This window comes from Scardinius erythrophthalmus, assembly GCF_964197995.2.
Source record: "Scardinius erythrophthalmus genome assembly, chromosome: 12".
In the NCBI taxonomy this organism is placed as follows: domain Eukaryota; kingdom Metazoa; phylum Chordata; class Actinopteri; order Cypriniformes; family Leuciscidae; genus Scardinius; species Scardinius erythrophthalmus.
In genome coordinates this window covers 32,476,825-32,499,502 of record NC_138232.1, presented here as the reverse complement: position 1 = coordinate 32,499,502, position 22,678 = coordinate 32,476,825, and the positions used below count along the sequence as shown (strand labels likewise).

Genomic DNA, 22,678 nt, shown 5'->3' with positions numbered 1-22,678 from the left:
GGGGTCACTAGTGCACAGCCACTTTTACATATGACCTGCACTGTTCAGGGCTGAAAATAGTTTGAAATTTGTTTTTAGGAGGATCTTGAGGTGCCTATCCCACGCTATTTTGTGAGGGAGAAGATGAGGGCACTGAAAGAGAGGGAGAAGATGTTGGCCCATATTTTGGCTAAAGGAGGACGTCAGGAAGAGAACACTGTGAGTATATCATTATGTAAAAATATATATTCTCTCAATGCAAAAACATGCAATGCAAGTTCAAATAATGGTTGTACCAAATGCAGTATACACTTCATGTGTGTGGTTCTGGTTTCTCATTTAGCAGGTGCCAGTTCAGTCCATGTCTGTAGAGCGGGCAATGTGGCTGCTACAGGTCAGTGAGCGAGCACGGCAGGGAAGACTGAGAGCTCACTTCATGAAGACGATTCGGCAAGAGGAACAAAGAAGACTTCAGAGTTCAAGCTCTAGCATACTGGACCCTGACCGGGCAGCCACCTGCATTCAGAAGGTATCAGGAAATCACTTGATTTTCAACAGTGAGTTTGCATTCCAGTGAAATCACTGATGCATTGCATGGATGGGTTTGAAATTGGCAAAACAAAGGAAAGGAAATTATAAATGTTACTACTTCTTTTATATTACAATGACTGCACAAACTTAGTAATAGTTCACACAAATATGACAATGCTGTCATTATTTACTAACTTTCATGTTGTTTCAAAATTGTATGGCTTCTGGAACACAAAAGAAAATATTTTGAAGAGCTGTTTTTATCCAAAAGGACATAAACCTGGAGTGCAATTAATGTTTTGACTGGAAGTTTATTCCAAGCGAGATGATCACTTTGTAAGATGAACAGATTATATTTAAGCCCTCATTCACTCTCGAATCAAATTAATTTACTCAATCAATGGATGGTTGCACATACTACATAGAAAATGGTAACACAAACCAGAAAATTTGGAATATACCAGTCAGGTTGTATGGATTAATTGTATGCTTTATGTCCAAGTTCGAGCTTGAAAGTTTTGGATCCCATTGGATTTGAGAACATGGAAAAAATATCTGAAACTATCTTTGTAATGTCATTTGTGTTCTGCAAAAGAAAAACAACTCTGTAAAGAAAAAACCTACATATTTTCCATTTAATGGGACATTTTGGACCTTGAAGCCAGGATTAGGCCCTTGTTCAATTAGGACATTTAAGCAGCTTTTTTTAAACGTGCCTTAGAAAGCATTACTGGTGTGCATCTTGAGACAAAACAATGGCACTGCATATTTTAATGCCAGTGCAAGTTGCTTTCAGTTAAGACAGCTCAAACGAGTCACAAATACTAAGAAATATGAGTTACTTGTACAATACCCATATTTAATCAATAAAACTCACTCAAACGTTTTCCCAACTAGTCACAAACAGTAGTCAATAATTTCATATTGTGCAATTTTGTCTCAGCATGCACTGCAGCATGAATAAATTATGCGGTTCTTATAGGATTATTGTTTTGAGTAAAGTTACGAGTACAAACTATTCTATGTCATCAGAGTAAGCTAATTGGCTATCAAGGAAATAAAATAAATATCTGTTATGGCCCCCAAGATGATACATAAATCATAACATTACATCAGTAAATACATCATATAAATTTTTGTGATGTTTTAGCATCAAACGCAAGGGAGGTAATGTCTGCTGCCCTACCTGTGCATGAACTCAAATGTAGAGGTCAGGCCATCTCCTTTCACACTCATCAGTTGTCACATTTGACATAGTCCGCTCACAAAGGACTATGAATGACATGTGATCCCATCCAAGCATGAAAGATATATGTCCACCTCATCTGTGGGAATAATGTGCTTGTAGGCCCTTTGGCAGGAGGATGGAGATTAGCATTGGAGTGCTGAGAGATGAGAAAAGGAAAGAATTCCTGGATTTTGGGTGTTATTTTTCAGTGCCATCCTAATCATGAAATCTGAGCTCATGTATCCTGACGTCTTTTTGAGCGAGTGTTCGCTACGGTTGGTGAACTCAGACATAGATGTAGCCTGAAAGAGATTGCAGATATGATTTTGGAGATCTGAAATTTTTTACAGTGCAGGTGTGAAACTGACATTGCTGAGTGAAATAGTAGAGAAAAACATAGACGAAGGTCCCTGTTGTCAGGATTATGTTCTGTTTATTAGGGGCCAAACACTGAAGGTGCATAGGCACCTATTTAAATCATTGGCGTTCTTATTCTTCTTCTTCTTCCGTTTCTTCTTATTCTTCCGCTCTGGAAGTCTGTGGCAGCCCATAGAACCTCTTGCAGGAAAGTTATGAAATTTAGAATTTTCAGAAAAAACGACTTTTTCGAACTCGTCCTAGACGGTTTCTCCAATTTTCATGAAAATGGAACCAGATCATCTTCAGACCATGGCCATAAGTTATGGAATTCAAGATGATTTGTCAAAATGTTCTTGAATACCACGCAAACAAATTGTACGTAAACAGACGTAAGGCTGTATCTCCGCAACGCTTTAGCGTATTCAGACCAAACTTGGTAAATGTCATCACAAGCATGACCTGTGCTGTGTTACGGCGACATGCTGTGTTACGGCGCAGCGCCACCTACGGAGATACCAAAAATATCTATTTTTGCTAAATAACTTTGTCCAACGGTTTGTCCAAAAATCATAAAAGTGGTCTAGTTAGATTTGGGGCATCATGCCGAGTCGAATGATATCCAATTTGATCCATATCGGCCATTTTGAGCGTTGGCAGAGGTGGATAGTAACAAAGTACATTTACTTTGTTACATTTACTTGAGTATTTTTTTGGAAAAATTTTACTTTTAAGAGTAGGTTTAAATGTGGGTACTTTTACTTTAACTCGAGTACATTTCTAATGGAAAAACTGTACTTTTACTTTGTTACGTTGGGCGACGTTCCTCTCGTTACTTTATTTTAATGCAATACATGTTGTTAAATGCGTAGTTTATTCCAAGCACGCTGTATCTTTTTCTGGGGCATGAGCGATGCTCAATTCACAAATGAACCACTCTTTTGAGTCGATTCTGTTCAAAGACTTCATCAAATAAGTTGACTGAACTGTCTAAATTGGTTCGCAAATGAGTTTGAATGATTTGTTCAGTTTCCTTCATGCACTGAATTGTCTGAAGCTGTTTCACACTCGGAGTCGTAACTGGAAGATTTAAGACCGTCAAGAGTGTTGGACGAAGTGGCCGTGGACCTACAGTCAAGTGAAAGCAAATCTGCAAATGCATCATTTTGTCTGCCAGCGATGAAGATCTTTATTAGTTGAACATCTTCATATACAACCAAACAGATTATTACGCCACGATAACTTTGGATGTGGTCGACTTATTTTCCATCTCCTTAGATTCCTAAATCCTTGCAGAGTCCAACGATACCAAACATGCTAGGTTTTACCTTATGGTTTGTGCAAAGTTGGGATTTGGCGCTTACATTTTTTTTGGCGAATATCTTTGAAACTGTTAGTCCGATTGAGACAAATGTACAAAAAAATTGTATGCGCTCATACATATAAATGTCTATAACTCCAAAACAAAATTAGATATTTTCACCAAATTTGACACACATTTGTGGGCTCACTCTGAGAACACATAAAACAAAGCGGTGGAATTGCGCCACTTGGTGGTGCTATAATAGAGCAAAACAAGGAAATTGCAATTAATTACAATACAATATCATGATATTAAATGCTACACTTTACAAATGCATTTGTGTACCATTACGAAACTTGGTATGTGTCTGCGGCACCATGGCCTGAAAGTAATCAAATAGTCTCAATAGATCTCTTGGGTCAGGTCGAGAACATAGATACCAAGTTTGCCATATTTGGCCGAACTTCCTGTCCGCCTTCTTGATTTTCATTCAGTACCTACTTTTCGAACTCCTCCTAGACTGTTTGTCCGATTTTCACCAAAGTTGAATCGTATCATCTCTAGATCGTGCCGACTAAAAGTTATGGATTTTGTATTGATAGACAAAAACATTTTCATATACCGCAGCAGAAAAGTTGAGGTATGATGCCAAAATGACTATTCAGGCTTTATCTCTGCAATGCCTTGACATATTGACACCAAACTTTGTATGTGTCATTGTCACCTCACGCTGACCACACCAGCGTCTAAAGTGATAATCCATTAAATCATATTTTTAGTTACTGTATATATGATTTTTCAGCCATTTTGCCTAAAATCATCTTTATATGTCTTTGATTGCTCATTGTTGCAGTTGGTCTGACACTCCCAGCCATGTTGGCATGTCTTATCGTCTTCTTTGTGCTTGGTCCCGATAATTGCTGCTTGCAGCTATATTTGTGTTTGGTTCTGTCATTCTAAGTTGACCTAATTTCCATGTCTGTGCCTGTTTGATTCAGTTCACCTGTTTCTGATTAATCAACTCATTAGTTCCCTGGTTTAGTCTGGTATATATACTCCCTGTTCTGTTCAGGTCTTTGTTCTTGTTGATGTAAAGTGATTGTGTTTACCTTATTCTCCTTTGGATTTAATAAAGACAGTTTTGTGTTTAGATATTCTCCTTTGTTGTGCGTTTGTACTTAGCCACCCGTGACACCTATAAGGAGTCACAACATTGTAGCTAATGGGTAATTAATTTTCAAATAGGCCTAGCTCATCCAACAAGCACTGACTGTACTGTGTTTGAATGCAATTAAATGTGATTACAGGAGGTGATAAACAGAGATTTTGAACTCTCACACATGGTCTCCTTTTACAAGGTCTAATCCTTTCTCATTCTGTAGTTCACAGCAAAGTAGATTTCTGTGAAACCCTGGAAACATAATCCTCTCTCTTCAGTTGGCTATTGTTGTTTTAGCATCATTGTTGTTCAAACTAAAAAAGAGGATTCATTAAAAGTTATATAGAAAAGAATTGAAAACCCTTGCCTGCATTTATGGACTATAAGCTGAGACTTGAGATTGATTTGCCTTAATGTTGAGGTGATATAAATATCCTCACATTCTCACTGACAAACTGAATGAGGAAATTATGTTTGTCAGATTAGAATTTTGGTTGCTGTTGTGCATTCCTCTCATCTAAAAGTCCACAGTGAATGTAAGAAGACTGTAGATTTTTTTCACAAGATAACACAAGAACAGATGAATGTTCTTGATCTCAAATTGACTATGATAGCATCATTTCTGGTATGTGTCTTCAGCTTTAGTTTTTCATATTTCCTGCCATTATCATGTGTTTTTTCTTCATCATCTTCTAGGTTTGGCGGGGGTATCGAGACAGGAGGAGGGTCAGAAAGGAGTGTCTAGAGGAGATGATATTTTTGGGAATGGTAAACACCAGGTTGCTCTGCCAAATTCAGCTAACAGGGAATGTTCTCAGATTTTTGGCAAACGTTCTTCCAGTGTATTACCCGGTCTATAAATGTATTTTTCTGAAACTTTTTAGTTTGACGTTCGTCTAACATTACTTAAAGGGATAGTCCACCCAAAAATGAAAATTCTGTCATTTACACACCCTCAAGTTGTTCCAAATCTGAATGAATTTCTTTCTGAAATTCATTCAGCACCATTGACTTCCATAGTATGGGAAAAAATGTAATGGAAGTTAATGGGGCCCATCAACTGTTTGGTGATCGACATTCTTCAAAATATCTTCTTTTGTGTTCAGCAAAATAAATTCATTCAGGTCTGGAACATGTAAATTATGACAATTTTCATTTTTTGGTGAACTAGCCTATGCCTTTAAATGTTACTACTTATTTCAGAACATTTAGAGAACTTTAAAAGGTAGCGTTCCCAAAATATCTGCAAAATATAAAATAGAATGTTACATTAAAATTCGTATAACCAAGAAAAACATTCAGGTAGCATTCATAAATAACGTTTTCATAACTTAATGGGAATGTTAGCAAAGAAATCGTAGAATATATTTTTGTAAGCTGGGAATTTACTGTTTGTGAAAAGCAAGTCTCTTCATGAATTTTGATGTTTTGTACATAACTTCTGCTATTTTTGGTCAAACCACATTCTGAACTTTTTGTACCCTTCATTGTCATTTTTTTCATCTCTTGTCTCCTGGTGCCCTATATCCAGATACCAGCCCAGCAACCAACACCTACCCCTGCCCAATTGCATGCCCAGCAGCTGGAAAGTAGGAGGCATGGCATACAGGAGGAGCATGAGGCTGAGTACCAGAGGGCACTTGCCAACATCAAAGAGTCAGTGCATTGTGTGGATGGCCCAGATATTAAAGAAAGCCTGCAAGAACAAATAAGGCAGTGGTTTATTGAGTGTCGGTAAGCCATACACAAAAATCACAGTTTAAGTTGGATTACATTTTATCTTAAAAAAATATAATTACATTAAATATGATAGGTGGGTCAAAGACATGATGCATTTTTTTTCCTATTTATTTCTAAATACATTTATAATCCAGTTCATAAATATAATCCATCTATGATTCAATTCCTGCAAAAAAAAAAAAAAAGAATTACATTTTTGAAAAGAACCCCTTGTTAAGTAGTTTAATCTTTTATTATTATTTCTTAGAAGTAAAAAATATAATATTTAATTAAGCAACTGCATATTAATATTTAAAAAAATACTACAAAATTTACTATAAAATCCCTACCGTCAGTAAGTGTCTTAAAAAGGCAGATAATTTGACATTATGTGGTGTGACTCCCCCAAAAAAGTTATTAAATTAATTATTCTTAATGATGAAAAATACTTTTATTTTGAAACATATTTATATTTACAAAAATGATTAGGATGTTTACACACATGTATTCAATAAGGAAAATACTTTTTACTTGATGGTTACACCACATGACATTTTTTTAATTGAAACTTTTTGTGAAAATGGTATCAAGGTTTTTCAAAACCATATGAAACCAATATGGATAAAAATAATACATGTATAGGAACATGGCACATATGTTTTAAAATTGTTTTGTTTTTTTTAAAGATATTTCTTTATCATTTCTTTATAAGTAACTGGCAAATTGTTAAAAAAGTTCAATAATACAGTATGTTTCCACTTGAAAGACTTTTTGTTTCTCAGCATTCCCTCAATTACTTTCTCAGAATCTCTGGAACTAATCACTTCTATGTAAGCTTCTACCACTCAGACTTCCCATTTAGATAATCTGAAAATTTGCTTCTAAACTCACGAGAGCTTTTTCTTGCTTTTCTCCATTCTCTCAACCCATTATTTCACTCTTAATTGTAAAGTACATTCCTGGTCCTTCATCTCTTCCTTTTGTGCAGGGGCTGGAATGTAAGCAGTCAAAGCGATGGTCACTTTTACCCAGGGCTGTTTATGCTTACCTAATGCATGTGATATTTTCAAGTGTGGACGGTATAGAGTGAGACTGGGCTTATTAGTGCATTCCAGCCTGATTTACGGCCTGCCAGTGCATGCTGCTGTCCATTAATACTGAGACAACAGTCATAAGTCATCTCAGTTGGACAACACATTGTGGTGGTGGTGGTGTGTGGGGGGGGGGGGGGTTCAGTAGCTTTGTCTCCGTTTAGAGGCCCCTTTCTCTGGCCCCTTCCAGTGACCTTGCTGGGTCCCTGCTTGTTGTATAAGGGATGTATGGGATCCCGGGTCAGGACCCGCAAGGTGAAGTATGTTGGTGTGGTTTCCATGTGCTGTTGAAGTGAAGGTGGAGTATTTGAGCAGCCAGCCAGACGTTTGTTGTAAAATATATACACGTCTCGCCATTATAAAACTGATAGGGAAATTGATAGGGAAATTGATTTTTAATGATAACCTTTAAAGACAGACTTACTTTGAGTTCTGAGGTTGTTTGGAATCAATCGGATATGATTTTGTTGAAGCCATCCGTTCGCATTATTTCAACTTATTTTAAAAATGATCGTGTTTTACAGTTGAATTTGTGTTGAAAAACTACATTACCCATGGTTCTGTACAGACAAATCCACCAATTAGAGAATCGTGACGAGAAAAAAACGTCCAAGAAGCACTGCAAATGATGTAATTGAGTCTTGCTATGCAGTTAAAATACTTAAATATTAGCAAATATATGCATATTTTGCAATAAACTTAAAATATAGTTCCTAAAGGCATAATCACCAACACTAAATTAATAATTTCAAATTTAGCCATGATTTTAATTTGATTATGTCATTTGTAGTGGTTCATGGTATTGTAGTTCTTTCCCTTAAGCCGTTAAGTCTTGTACTTCTTTTGTCTTTTTTTCTGATTTTCAGATCCTTTTTTGCTTCAGATAAAAGTTTGTAATGCTATGATTCACCTCATAGCTGGCTGGCTGATTTCATGGCTTATAACAACTTAATAAAGACTTTTTATGAAACCCAAATGGGGAAAACAAATGGAAAAAATACTTACAGAATCAACGCCACTGAAAAAGTTGACAGGCACTAATGCACTCTATAGCTGAGAAAGAAATGAACAGTTTCTTTGTACAATCCCTTCATTGAGGGTTTTTGAATAAGTTGTTTATAAAAAAAAAAATGAAGTGAATCTGGTTTTCTTTTAGTGAGCAGATTTAGATGAACTTCAATCCCTCTGCATTAAAGTAGTAGGGCTTTGCATGTGCTACCACATTGGAAGTGAGTTTCAGTTGTGTGCTACTGATTAAGTTAGCTAGAGCAGAGAGCTCAGGCCGGGCTCTGACTGACACTTTTACCCTGTTATTCTAAACCTGCCCTAGTTCCCCTGAGAGTCAGCGCTGGACCTGGCTAATGTATCCTCCCCATGTGTGAAGTTCACAGTTCAAATATGATTGATTTGCCTTTGTTCACGCGATCTGCTTTGTTTATCTATATGCTCACACAGACGTGAAGTCTGCCTTACCTCATCTTTAAAAAATCTTTAAGAAAATTGTTTTTCTCACACATATATGTTCTGTTTTGGGAGGGAATTCTGAAAAAAAAAAAGTTGGGAGGGAAATTTGAAATACGTTTATGAGTTATTGGTGTTTCTGTAGGTCTCAGTCCCTCAATAGACAGTTTTATATTTGTTCTCTTTATTCTGGATGATAACATGTATATTTCAACTGTTTCTAAAAAACATTGGATGATATATATGTATATATATGTATATGTATATATGTGTGTGTGTGTGTGTGTGTGTGTGTGTGTGTGTGTGTGTGTGTGTGTGTGTGTGTGTGTGTGTGTGTGTGTGTGTGTGTGTGTGTGTGTTTTAATTGTTTGGATGATATGTTTTAATGTCATGGTGATTTTCTTTCTCCTTTTATTAATTCATTTATTTATTTATTTATTCTTTTTTATTTACTTTTGATAATGTTGTGCTGCTCATCTTGGTCACCCCTGTAAAGTAGATTTTTAATCTCAGAAAGTTTTATCTGGTTAAATAAAGGGCAAAAAAAAAAATATATATATATATATATATATATATATATATATATATATATATATATATATATATATATATATATATATATATATATATATATATATATACACACACACACACTGTCTTGTGTTTCAGAGATGCCACTGGGAAGTTCCCTGACTTCCCAAGCCCTGAAGATGGAGGATCTGCTTCCATATTTGCTCAGAAGACACCAGAGCAGGTTATAAATCAGTCCATTAAATCCATCCAGAATTACAGTTACAGACCCAATTACTGTACTATTACTAAGAAATATTTAATTTCAGATGTATACTGCTTCTTGATACTGTTCTTTTTTTAGATTTCTTTTCATTAATGTTTGTTTAAGAATGCTTACAGACAATAAATGTTTTAAAGGTTGCTGCTGAATTTGCTGCTAAGGAAGAAGAGAGGGAGAAGAAGAAAAAATCAAAGGAAGATAAGGACAAAAAGGGGAATGACCGCAAAAAGAAGAAGAAAGAGAAAAAAGGGAAGATGAAAGGAAAAAAGGGGAAAGGAGATACAGAGGTAAGGCCATGCCTTCATAACACCGTATCACAGTTATACAGAAATCAATAAAGGCTTTTTAAAGTATTTGTCTGCAGAATTAAATCAGCTGATGTGGCACATATTTGAGTATCCAGTGACTCCGATGACCTCTGTGGTCAGGCCCACACACAATGAACGACACTTCATTGGTTGAACTGCATGGAGCGTGGGTAATTTGATTACAGAGCAGGTTTTAAAGAAAAATCACTTGGTTTTTCATTGTACTTTCTCGTTTAGTGTTTCCTTGTCCTTTTAACAAGACTAGGTAGGATGCAATAAGACATTGACATCTCCATTATAGGCAAGTTCCTCTAACCTATAGGCTTTTTTGCATTGCAGTTAGATGAAGCATTCCTATCAACATCTGTGTTAGGGAGTTTTATTTGACAGATTTCCCTCAGGTGAGAAGGTCTGAAGTTTCACTGTTAAGTTAAAAGAGTCATAGATGAGAGAATTATGACATTTACACCAGCACTTGCATTGTTCCATCTTAGAAAAGACATTTAACATACTCAGTACACTCATATTCTCATGCATAATTACACATTGTAAATGTTCCTGAATATCCCTGCCTGTGTTCTGTTCAGGGTAGATTAAGATGAGGAATGAATGGTGAGGATGTTAGTTTGTTAAACTCATCCACAGTCTCCGGAAATATCTGTGATTTCAGCAAGGCAATTTCACTGTATCCTTGATAACCTCTTGCTCTCTCTATTCAGTACTCTTCCTCTTGTTAAACATAGATAGACGTTCTGTTTTCTCTACTATGACATCCTGATTTCCTGTGTTCCTACATTTTATTTTAACAAAGAGTTGAACCTGACAAATGATGTATTAAAGTTAAGGTGCGGGAGAAAGCAGTCTTTCATGTTGAAGTCCAAAGTGATTTAGGTTCATGTGAGGTTTTATGTTCTGTGATTTGACCTCTGAACGTCATATGCTGACCAGTGATTACTGTGAACCAGTCAAGCGATAAAAATGCCCGCTCACGCTGATTGGCTGCGTTCCGGAGATCTAGAATGGAGCCTTTGTTCAGGCTTTCCTTCATAAGAGCACCTGTAATCCTCATTGGAGAGCCAAACCACTGATATATGCTCACAATGAGGCCGAAAGACCAATCTGACCTTTTTCAAATGCTCACATCCTGTGTGAAAGCTGAGCCTTTCAATAGTTAATTAAGGATTTTTTGTCAAAGCTCTTACGTTGGCCTAGTTTAGGCCTAGTTTAAATTTCCAAGTGCTACTCAAAGGCTCCCCGTTAAAGAAAAAAGCATACCAAATACATAGTTTACAAAGAAAAGAATGTTTATAAAACATTTAATAAAACATGTAAATATTTAATATATTCCACCAATGCTTACCATATGTGACCCTGGACCACAAAACCAGTCTTATGTGTAATTTTTAAAAAATTGAGATTTATACATCATCTGAAAGCTGAATACATAATCTTTCCATTGATGTATGGTTTGTTAGGATAGGACAATATTTGGCCGAGATACAACTATTTAAAGATCTAGAATCTGAGGGTGCAAAAAAATCAAAATATTGAGAAAATCGCCTTTGAAGTTGTCCATTTCTATTGGCGATAGTGCTGCATCCATTCACAAAAATAAATGTTTTATATATTTAAGGTGGAAAATTTACAAAATATCTTCATTGAACATGATCTTTACTTAATATCCTAATGATTTTTGGCATAAAAGTAAAATCTATCATTTTGACCCATACAATGTTTTGTTGGCTATTGCCACAAATATACCCGTGCAACATAAGACTGGTTTTGTGATCCAGGGTCACATATGGCCAAAATATATTTCAAATATATGCTGTAAATTGTGTACTTCAAGATGCTAACATTAGTTAATGCATGAAATAGGTGCAACTTTCATTTTTTTATAATTTATTAGTAAATGTTGAAATGAACATAATAATAATAATAATAATTTATTAATCTTCATTAAAGTATTTTTCATTGTTAGTTCATGTTAACTAATCTCAACAAATGGAAACTTATTGTAAAGTGTTACCAGAAAATGTCTTATCTTAAGAAAAAGAGTAAAAGCAAAATTTACTTTTTTATATATATTTTGGACGATACAGATTGAAAATATTCTATTAAAAAATGGCCAAAAAATATAAGTAAACTAAAACTTATAAAAATATATTTGTGTGAGTAGGCCTACATCTTAAAAACTGTATTAGCAAAGCAATATATATATATATATACAAATCAATAGTTAAAATATTTAAACATATGTAAAATATATCTGAAATTAAATATATATTTGCCGTATAGGCTGTTGCAAATTTTTTATTACCTGACAAATTCAGTTGGAGCTAAATGATATTAAACCTGGCATGAATTCATTTTACTCCTGACCTGGTCACAGGGTTCTTTGATATAAGCTGCTAGATCCATTTGGACGTTCTGTCTAATGCCACATGAATAATCATAAATCACTGCTCCCAGGCACTTAAGTGCCTTTCATATTTTCAGATGGATTTCTGTCTCTTTTGGGGGTCATTAGTTGCTAATGGAGAAATGTGTTTAAAGGAAGACAACCCATAAAATATACAGCCTCCATTTGGCTTATTCCTTTTAAAAAGCTCTGCTCCTGAGCAGACACACTCTGCGGTCTGAGTGTGTGCTTGTGACACGCAAGCCAAACATTCGCGTGAGTATGCGAGGACGTTGATTTACTTTTAATGTGTGACCCCTAGTTGAGAGAAAGGAAAACAGGAGGCGCCGTAAATCATACTCGCAGCATCGCGTTCAGCCCCTGCTGTGTATTCACATCATTAAAATGCCAGTGCTGAGAGTGACCCCGCACCAGAGCAGCATGCAAGCACATCGCCCTGGGAAGAGCTTTGATCACACGTGTGGAATCTCAGTCTTGGCTGATTTATCCATAACTTGACTCACATTATTTCAGAGAACTTTCAGAGAAGTTCATTTTACAGGAAAACAGTGATGCTGTGCTCATGAAGGACCCACCTTGATAACTGTCTGTTTTGCAGGAAGAAGAGAAGGGGTGGAAGATGACTCCCAGTAATTTCCTTCCTACGGTAGTCGAGGGAGCCAAACTGTACAAAGGTAAGTGGGAAATGACGGTGAAAGGGTGCAGTCTGCGTGTCTGTCAGCGATAATTTATGCAGCTTTTCCCTGACCAAATGACTAATTCTCAACAGTGTCAACAGTGTTTGTGTGAGGTCAATGAGCGAGGGAGCTTTCATCACAGTTGTGACATGAGATGTGTCTGGAATACGTCTAAGTAACCAATAATGATAGGGCCATGTCAGTTCTCAGGTCAAGACCGGTCCAGATGGTTCCCCACCCCACATGGAGCGTCTTTCCTTTTCTCTCTCTCTCTATACGTCTTTCTCCTTCCCCCTTCTTTTGTGACTACAGATAAGTTTTCTTGCCCTCTCATTAAAACGGAGTCTCCTGACGCCACATTGAAGTCCAGCTCCTCCTCGTTCTATAATCAACAGCAGTCGTCTGTCAACTCCCCAGTTGCCTTGGTTTCACGGCAAGGACAGTTTTCACAGGCCGTGTATCTAACTTCATTTGTTTGTGAAGTGATAGCCGTTCATCCAATTCTCTCCAAACAAGTGTACACTGTAAAACAGACTTTGTTCTTTACACTTTACACAAAACTGGCAGCCTATTTGCCAGGCATTCGCTGTAAAAATACAGTGTTTTAGGCCTTTCTGGAGGTATAACTTACTGGAGGCATTCAATTCATTACTGTTTAGTCCATTAATTGACAGTGTTAAACTAAAATAGTTCACCCAAAAAGGAAAATTATGTCATCATTTACTCACCCTCATGTCGTTCCAAACCTGTAAGACTTTTGTTCATCTTCGGACCACAAGTGAAAATATTTTATGAAATCTGAGAGATTTCTGTCCTTTCATTGACAGTCAACGCAACTACCACTTTGATGCATCAAAAAGTTCAAAAAGAGATTATAAAACTAATCCATATGTTTACCAAATTTGAGTAAACATAATTTATTTATAAATGAAATTGTAACAAGACAATTTCATGTACTGATATTGTGTACTAAAAAAAAGTTTAAACTCTTTTCTGTGAGTGAAAAAAAATAATAGTCACATAATTTATCATGAACAACAAAAAAAGGTGTTCCATATACTGTAGAAAAATAGGATAACATTTTCATGTTTAATAAAAACTAGTGCTGTCAATCGATTAAAAAAAACTAAAATATTTTTCTTTAATTAATCACGATTAATCACAATAAAAAGAAATGACATTTTTAATATAAGTTTTAATATTTTATAATGTAATTATTTCAGTTAATCTCCAAATCAATGTAGAAACAACAAAGACTTTAAAATATTTTATTGTTTAATGGCATTTATTATTGTTTAATATTTATTGTTAATTATTGTTTATTATTATTTAATGGCATTTATTGTTTAATGGCATCTTTTTTATGAATGAAGGCCAGTATCAGATACTAATACAGCTACTGATGTCTCAATGATTTTTTTGTTGAATTATTGATTCATTTTAATTTATTTTAAACATTAATTATAGCCATTCAGAATTACAGTGTAATTGAAAGCTATACATTTTTTTTAACATTAATTAGGCTTCAAAAAATATAACAACTTTTTAATTTAAGTGAACTTAAAACAATCCTCACATAATAAATAGCATATTTACCTGTGCCCTTCCTGTCTAACAGGTAGAAAATATACAGAAATTGAATAAAGTTATCAAACAGTCTGCTCTGCATAAATTATAAATGAAATATAGATTAATCCTTATTAAAGCTACGCAAGTTCTTTAGTTAGGAGCAGTGAGTAATTTTCTCAGTTACCTTTGTTTGTTTGATTAACATTAATGACACAGAGAATTAATAGCTTCTGTCACTTTTATACCTGCCGCTGCTGCACATCTCACACACGTCCCATTTTCTCACAACTCTTTACGTTCATTTAAGACTGCTCTTATGAGGATACTTAATTGTGTATGTCGTTGTTTGTTCGAGTGCGAAAGAAAACTCGATTCTGTCGCGTTGTCTGTGAGCATGATACTGGTGTGCGTCTTTCTGTGCATTGTGTGTGTGTCAGGACATTCACAGACAGTGCGTTCTCTTTTGTCGCGCTTGAATGGTTTAAAAGCATTTGCATGAATAAGTGTGATCATATAATGTAATGCAGCCAACGGATGACAGAAAATAACGGATGCTGGGTTTTTTTAACCAAATTTTCACTACAAAAAAACAAACCGTTTTAACAATGTTATAAACATTGCGTACGCACAAAAGAAGGCGTACGCCGCTCTCTACTCAATAATTGGTATTTATAAAAAAGCAAACTTAACAGGAAAATGTGCGGTCCTTCACGCAAACTCTGACCCAGGCGTACGCACAAAAACGGGTGAAATGAGAAATGGCGACACCGTTGGCAGATGGAAGAAACACGTGAAAGTGTGTGAAACTGTAGACCATTGTGTAAAAGAAATGGCCATACTGCCTCTCATAAATAACATGAAGACTTCACAAAGCAAGTCTTACAATTAACAGCCTACACGAACACCCGTTTGATCGATCTGCAGTGTAAAACAAGCAAAATCAAACGAAGATTACAACAGAAATGCAAATTAACACTTATTTGCAAAAAGAAAACTGAAATATGTTCTGCAATAATATTGGCATGTTTTGCAATTCATCCTCATAACACATCTGTAGCTTGTCAGATGCAATCAAATGGATGGTAATAAAATGTCATGATGCCATCACAATGCGTAATGACGCACAATGGCTGATCTTGCGCTTCACGCTTGCGCGTGAGTGAAGTTACGTTTTTTGGTTTTCCTCTCTGTTTGCCATGATTTCGCAGTCGATGAATATTAACTTGTGGGCGTTTCACGGACTATTTATGGGCAACTATGGGCGTGACATGAAGCCGCAAAAGCTGCGCTACATTTAGAATTGATTGTGATTTATTAAAGGGGTGGTTGATTGCTATTTCACTTTTTTCATTTTAAATACTGTGTAATGTTGCTGTTGGTGCATGAACAGTATCTGCAAAGTTGCTGCGCTCAAAGTTCAACGTAAGCAGAGATATTGTCTTTTAAAAATCAGGAAGTTTAATGCCTACAAAAACGACTCGAATGGGACTACAACGAGATACTTCCCGGGTTTTATACGTAACTAACCCATACATTTACATCAACCCTCCCTCCGGAACATGTTCTGCTGTCGAAGAGGAGGAGTTATAGTGGAGAGCTGTAGCCGTCAAAGTGTTATTTTCAGCCAGCTGTCAGGTCTTCTGTGTTCAGGCTTCCTACAGACGCTGTAGTTCGTCAACTCAACAATGGTTAAAATTTAAGTTTGATTATGTTCCTGACAATTACAATCGTAGTTTAGCTCTCTGTGCTGCGCATTTTACGGAAGACAGCTTCCAGAATCTACACGAGTTCAATGTCGGATTCAACAAGTAACTATTACTCCAACATGAAGCAGTTACAGCTTTAAAACCAGAGGCCACAACCTGCAAGTAAGATTTAATCATTTTAAATGTATTTGCCTGTATAATTTAAGACGTACGTTTTAGTTTTATCAAGGATGTAAACAAATGCCAGCGCTGGCTTTAGTATATGACAGATGCGTATAAACATTTTGGACCCGAATTTGTATATGTACAAATTTTGTAAACGTATTTTCCATGTATACTTTATGACGTAATTTTTTGATTTGATCAAGAACGCAAACCAATGCCAAAGCTGTTTGGTTATAGTAGCTAGTTAGTTCGATGTTATTTTGTGTGTATAAGAAACGTGTACAAACTTAAAAAAATTATCGCAACAGCAAACTTCAGCTGCTGTTATCACATGTACACCTAAAGAAAACGACAAACTGAGTAAACTACCGGTAAGTTTTGTGAATAGTTAAACGGTTGTTCATTCTATCAATAAAACAATATCTTTAAAAAACGGTATTACTCAGTCATGTATTCAGTTATATTAAATGTTTAATCAGGGGGAAAGCGTATCTCAAAAGCTAACAAACAGCAGTAGCATTTTCAAGTAACAGCGTATGGGAATTCTTTGAGAAAATAATAATAATTAAAAAAAATTACCATTCAGAAACGTTTAGTAAGAGCCGTGTTTGCGGAGGTTCTGCTTGACTCTCTTCATCACCGCTCTCTGGGTCTGATTCTGGCTCAAACTGATGAGGCAATATTGACACCATTACATTTGACCGGGTCCGGAGCACATGCAACTGTCGCCCGTAAAGGTAATGGGCGTGAAGATTCCGGACGCAGTTTAGCCAATTACAACACACCGGCCGAACTAACCAATCTGAGCTCATTGCCTCTTTCTGAGGGAGTGGTTTCATAGAATCAGGAAGTCAATCGGTCGTTCGAATGACAGAGGAGGAAGCGGCTTACAATAAAGGTGAAATTTATGAAAAATAAGGCGTTTTTTAACAAACGAAACACGAAGACATGTTATATTGCAGCCCATAAACATAATCAAGCTAAGAAAAAAGGCAGTAAACCACCCCTTTAAGGGAAAACTGCGTAGGATGTGCGTGCGCACGGTTTTATAAATCCGAATATTTCTGTGCCTACGCACGTCCTATGTTTCATCCGTACGCCACTTCTGACGCAAATGCTACGCAAAGTTTTATAAATGAGGCCCCTGCTCTAAAAGTATATGTATTATCTTAAATTTTTACCATACACTGCATTTATACATTTTACTTCAATATATTGTGGTTGTAATGTAAAATCTGGCCATTTATTTGAACAGAGAAAATAACCTTTTTTTTCCCCATTCACACAAATGGCTTTAACACATTAGGCTATATGTTCTATCTGACCATGCTTCACTTGGGTCTTATTCTGTAATGTGTGAGGAGATTGTGCGTTTAGGAGCCATAACCCAACCTCAACATTGCCTGTTGAGCAGCAAATCAATCAAGTCACCCCTGAAACCTCTTGACAAGACAAGCATGTTAATGACTGAGACACTACTTCCTGTTTGTGTAGAGATTTAAGGTCTCTCAACAGGAAATGAGAAGACTGGACTGCACTTCTGAGTTTCATTGATCCGTGAAGGCAGGGTAGAAAGCTAGATCTTAGATCTTTCAGAACCTTTTGAATGTTTTTGTGCGTGTCTGTGAATGTTTGTGTCAGTAGGGAGCAGGTGAACCAGAGGTCTGCAAAAACCCATTCTGAACATGTCAGTCTAGCATTTCCAGGATAAATTGCTATGACAACATCCTGCACTGTTGCCTGTGTTCAGTGATTAGAAAACTTCCATCAATAGACTGCACTGTTCATTACACACCAGTGGGGAATTACCATGGGCAACCCCTTTTTAGCTGTGGTCCGGTCCATTACAGACCATCTCGGGTCAGCCACATATTGTTAGATTTCTTTTTCTTCCGCTCCTGCTAGTCTCATTTACTTCCTGTTACCTGAGGGAGGTCTGATGTGTCTTTTAAAGTCAACATCTGATAAGGAAAACTGTCTTTTAAGTCACAGAATCTCACATTTATCTCACAGCTGTGCTTTTAGCATGTAACTCTGAATGAGTCTATCATTCTTTACAGAACATAGAGGTTCACTAAAGCGCATCACTCACTTCACATCTGCTAAAGTTCTTTCTGTTCTCAGACCCTCCACATGTATTCATCACAAGACACGTTGACGTCAAGTCACGTCAGTTGCAGGTCTTTGATGCTTAATCTCTCCCTTACAGAAATGAACTTCAATAAAACTGCAGTATGATTGTACAAAACTCCTGGGCAAAAACAAATAAATAAAAAATGGGCCAATTTTATTTGTCTTAATCTCAAATTATTGGTCAGGAAATTGGCATAATTTAAGCAAATGCACTATTGAAATAAGCCACTGATTTCTCAGAAAAACGTCCAAAGATGGAATAACATTTTTGGCAGAATATGAGAAGCTGTATGTGGAGTGATGAATCACAATGAAACACGAGTTGCATGGTGATGCTCAAGAGCGGTGTCTCCGAAAATCTGGTGAGAAATATAATAATAAATGCATCTCTACCACAGTAAAGCATGGAGGAAGAGGTGTCATTCTGTGGGGAGCCTTTTCAGCTGCTGGTATTGTTGAGCTACTTCACTGTGAAAAGTCATTTAATGCTTTGGAGTACAGGAGACTATTGCAGAATGGCTTGCTTCCCACAAATGAAAAGCTGTTATCTAAAGAGGAATGATCAGATGTTATTTTTCAACAAAATGCTCCTGCTCACATTGCAAAGACAAACAAGCTTGAGAACAAGTCCATCCGGTTCGTGTTTTGGCCTGGTCAGAGTCCAGATTTGAACCCTACAGTATAGTGAATATTTGCTCTCACATTAAACTCAAACTAACTGGAAGTATTTTTTAACTGCTTATGAACTGTTTGAAGCCATTAACATTGAGTGGGACAGCACTGACTCTTTCTTCTGTAAAAAGCTGTCTGCAAGTTTAAACACACGGCTTAAACATTCACAGAAAACAAAGGGGAAGTCTATTCTGTGCTAAGCTACTTTATCTAGTGTTTGTGCAATTCTTGCAAATTTCCTGACCAGTGATCTGTGATTAAATTGGTTAAGACCATTAAAAGACTACTAAATATTTTGCCATTTTTGCCGTGGCCTCTGTTTTTCTCAGGAGTTTATTACTGCAATCTATGAAGTGACAAGTTTTGTAGAGTAAAATTATGCTGTGCTGCACAATGATAAGCTGTATAGTGGTTAAAAATACTCTGCAGCACAACTGCATACCTGTAGTTAATGTAGTACAATACAAGTAAAGCTAGTAGAATATACTTCAGATCAGTGCAACAACTGGTTTGACTGACAGCTGCGCTTGCAACTGCAGTAACTGGACAACAGCTGCATTGGCATGTATACAATTGGCATGTACTGTTGCAGGTGTCATACTGCACTGTATTCAGCTGTAAAGCTTTTCATAGAGGTAGCTTAGTATACTGAGTTCATAGGCCTTCTTTTTTATTAATTTAGTTGATGCTATTGTGTAAGTACATTTTTACATTTTATGATTTTTTTCAGCAAGCAGTTGAAACACTGTGTGCATAAAACATTTCAAATGTAATATATAATTGAATATTCTGACACAGTAGAAGTGCCATTTTCAGTACTGCTGTTGTACTGTGCCCGATTTACCATATATTTACTAGTTACTTATTTTTTTGTACAGGATATTTATTGGATATGTAAATACTTAAATATGCTACAAGTGAGAGCATGGCATGTTAAAAGTGTGATGTAGATGTGTGGGTGTGTGCACGTGGAAATGCCTTTTTGACTGGAAAATATTTCAGCCAACTAGCAGCTGTAACCTTACAGGAAGCAATTATATGCCCAGTCAAAGCTGCTTAATTTTTTTCATTAAGATTTTCCTCCAAATGTCACAGTGCTCAGTCTGTGGAGCAAAGGGTTACATTCCTGAGGAATGAAGCTTAAAGGTGTAATGAAAAGCAGAGATCAGATCTTACCTCCTAAATATTTGACATGGGTTAGTGAATAGTGATGTCCGTCTCACAATGTGTTGGTTATATCCGTTATATTGATCAACCAAACTGCTGGCAACAGTATTGTTGATAGAATACAGTACCTTTAAATTACATTTTAAAATGTAAGTGAAAAGTTTTTATAAAAATGTTTTTTATTAATTGTATTGTCTCCTCTTGTAAAAAAAAAGGAATGCAGCTAATTGTAATAAATGCACTTGTAGTGTAGTTCAAATCTTAAAAGTATATATTTTAATGAAAACTGTAATAAAAGGCTACGTAAGTGTACTTGGTGAATACACTTTCATGACTGTTTCTGAAGTGCAATTTAGTACACTTTTTAAAAATGCGCTTTGTAAAATGTTAAATTGAAAGTTTTAAAGAACATTTTAAATCATTAGGTTTTAATATTTTTTGTTGTGCTTTAAAGAAGCAAACTTATTTTGATGTGCAGATCAACATACCAACAAAAGAGCCAACAATGCAAGACAGTGTGCTAAACACAAACAATACCGGACAAAGAAGTGAACACAAGGAGGAACTTAAATACACAGTGATGATGACATGTAGGTGCAGGTGATCAGGTGATGGCTGATAGAGTGCAGGTGGGAATCATTAGGAATGCTGGGAAATGTAGTGCCGTTGAGGTGTGTGACAAAGTGCATGTATAGTGTTTGATTATAGTTTTAACTGTAGTGTTATTTGATATTATATTATATTATATTATATTATATTATATTATATTATATTATATTATATTATATTATATTATATTATATTATATATGTAAATCACCATTACAAATGTATTATTACAAATACATTTAAATACATTTCAAACAAGTTTCAATAAAAATTTATATTAAAGTATGTTTTATTTTACCCTAAATGCTTGTCAGTACATCTGGCACTTTAAACTTTAACCATATTTCAAAGACCATAGAGGTAACTAGGAAATTATGTATAAAATTGTACTACTATAAGCAGTTCAGCTTATTGCTTTTAATTTAATCTATAATATGTTTTCATTTACATGCAATGCAATTAACTGACTGAAGACATTGCTTTCAGTTCATGTTTTTCTTTCAAATGATATCTCCATAATAAGTACTCTTTTTAAAAGCATGTGAAATTATACTTCTTTTTCACATTGTTCTTCTTTCTCCTAACTTGAAAAGCAGCATTTTCACAGTAAACAATGTGATCAGCAATTCTGATCTCTTGTATGATGTGTTCAGCAGACCAACATGGTTAAGTCCATGTCCCACATCCTGCCTGTGAGACAGCTAATTAGAGTCGAGGGTCTTTGCTGCGCGAGTTAATCGGCAGCACACTGTTTTATCAGCTGTCTTTAATTGGGATATGATCATGTGGTGGGTTTATTTAGTTGTAATGAGGCGGAAAGGTGAGCACCATATTTACCCAGAATCAGACTATAGCCAGCATGATCCCCAGAGGGACAAGCTCTGTTGGGAAAGTCATTCGCACGGCAGTTGAGAATGGCTTATAGGGAGGCCACGGAAATCATTTGTAGTGAGATTGAGATTGCCTGTTTGGTCTTGTCTGGCGCTTGCTTCCCTACCCCTACCCCTACCCCTCCCCCTCCTTCCCCCTCCTTCCCTTCCTGCATCCCAATGTCATGCCGCACTTGCTGGATGTGACCGATTGATTTCATTTCAGTCTCTTGGCAGAAGAGAGCCGTGTTAAGGAAGTGTCTGTTTCTCACTGTTAGCTGAATGACCGGGACAAACAGGCAAAACAGGCTTTCAGAATGAGTGCAGCTCCATCGTCGTATACTGACCAGCATACAAATCTTCACAAATGGTACAAAGGACCATACCGTGAAGATAACAGGCCGCCACAGAGCCTAGCAGAGTAGATACAGCTGACCGCCCTCCAGCCCCTGAAGTGTTTTTTCACTCAATCCCCATATGGTGGGTGGCAAATGTGCTGTATATACACCATGTTCAGAGCAGATGTGTGTGGCCACCCCCTTCCCACAAAACTGGCTGCCGTGCCACGAGAAATGTTGTCGCTTTTCTGTTCATCCACAGTAGTGTCTGTTGTTCTTGCACTGTGTGGGGTTGGACCATTCTCAGAGGTCTTCAGCCCCAATAAAGTAGGTTTAAAATGCTGACCCCTAACAGTCATGTGTTTTCAGGAGAGTTAGGTGGATGTTGTCTTTAAACAAACAGGCCAGGCTATGTGAATGCAT

At 36.4% G+C, this 22,678-nt stretch overlaps 1 protein-coding gene across 1 annotated transcript in view; it reads left to right on the top strand.

Moving 5' to 3' along the window:
- The window catches only part of drc11 (dynein regulatory complex subunit 11), a gene marked incomplete at its 5' end in the record, with an annotated part of 43,943 nt that overhangs the window by 2,025 nt on the left and 19,240 nt on the right, over nucleotides 1–22,678 (top strand). Inside the window, 7 exons of the mRNA XM_081380517.1 lie at nucleotides 79–198; nucleotides 323–508; nucleotides 5,254–5,325; nucleotides 6,089–6,291; nucleotides 9,498–9,582; nucleotides 9,759–9,908; nucleotides 12,950–13,025. Of these exons, the coding sequence (XP_081236643.1) occupies nucleotides 79–198; nucleotides 323–508; nucleotides 5,254–5,325; nucleotides 6,089–6,291; nucleotides 9,498–9,582; nucleotides 9,759–9,908; nucleotides 12,950–13,025 (892 nt within the window). The remainder of the gene's footprint in view (nucleotides 1–78; nucleotides 199–322; nucleotides 509–5,253; nucleotides 5,326–6,088; nucleotides 6,292–9,497; nucleotides 9,583–9,758; nucleotides 9,909–12,949; nucleotides 13,026–22,678) is intronic.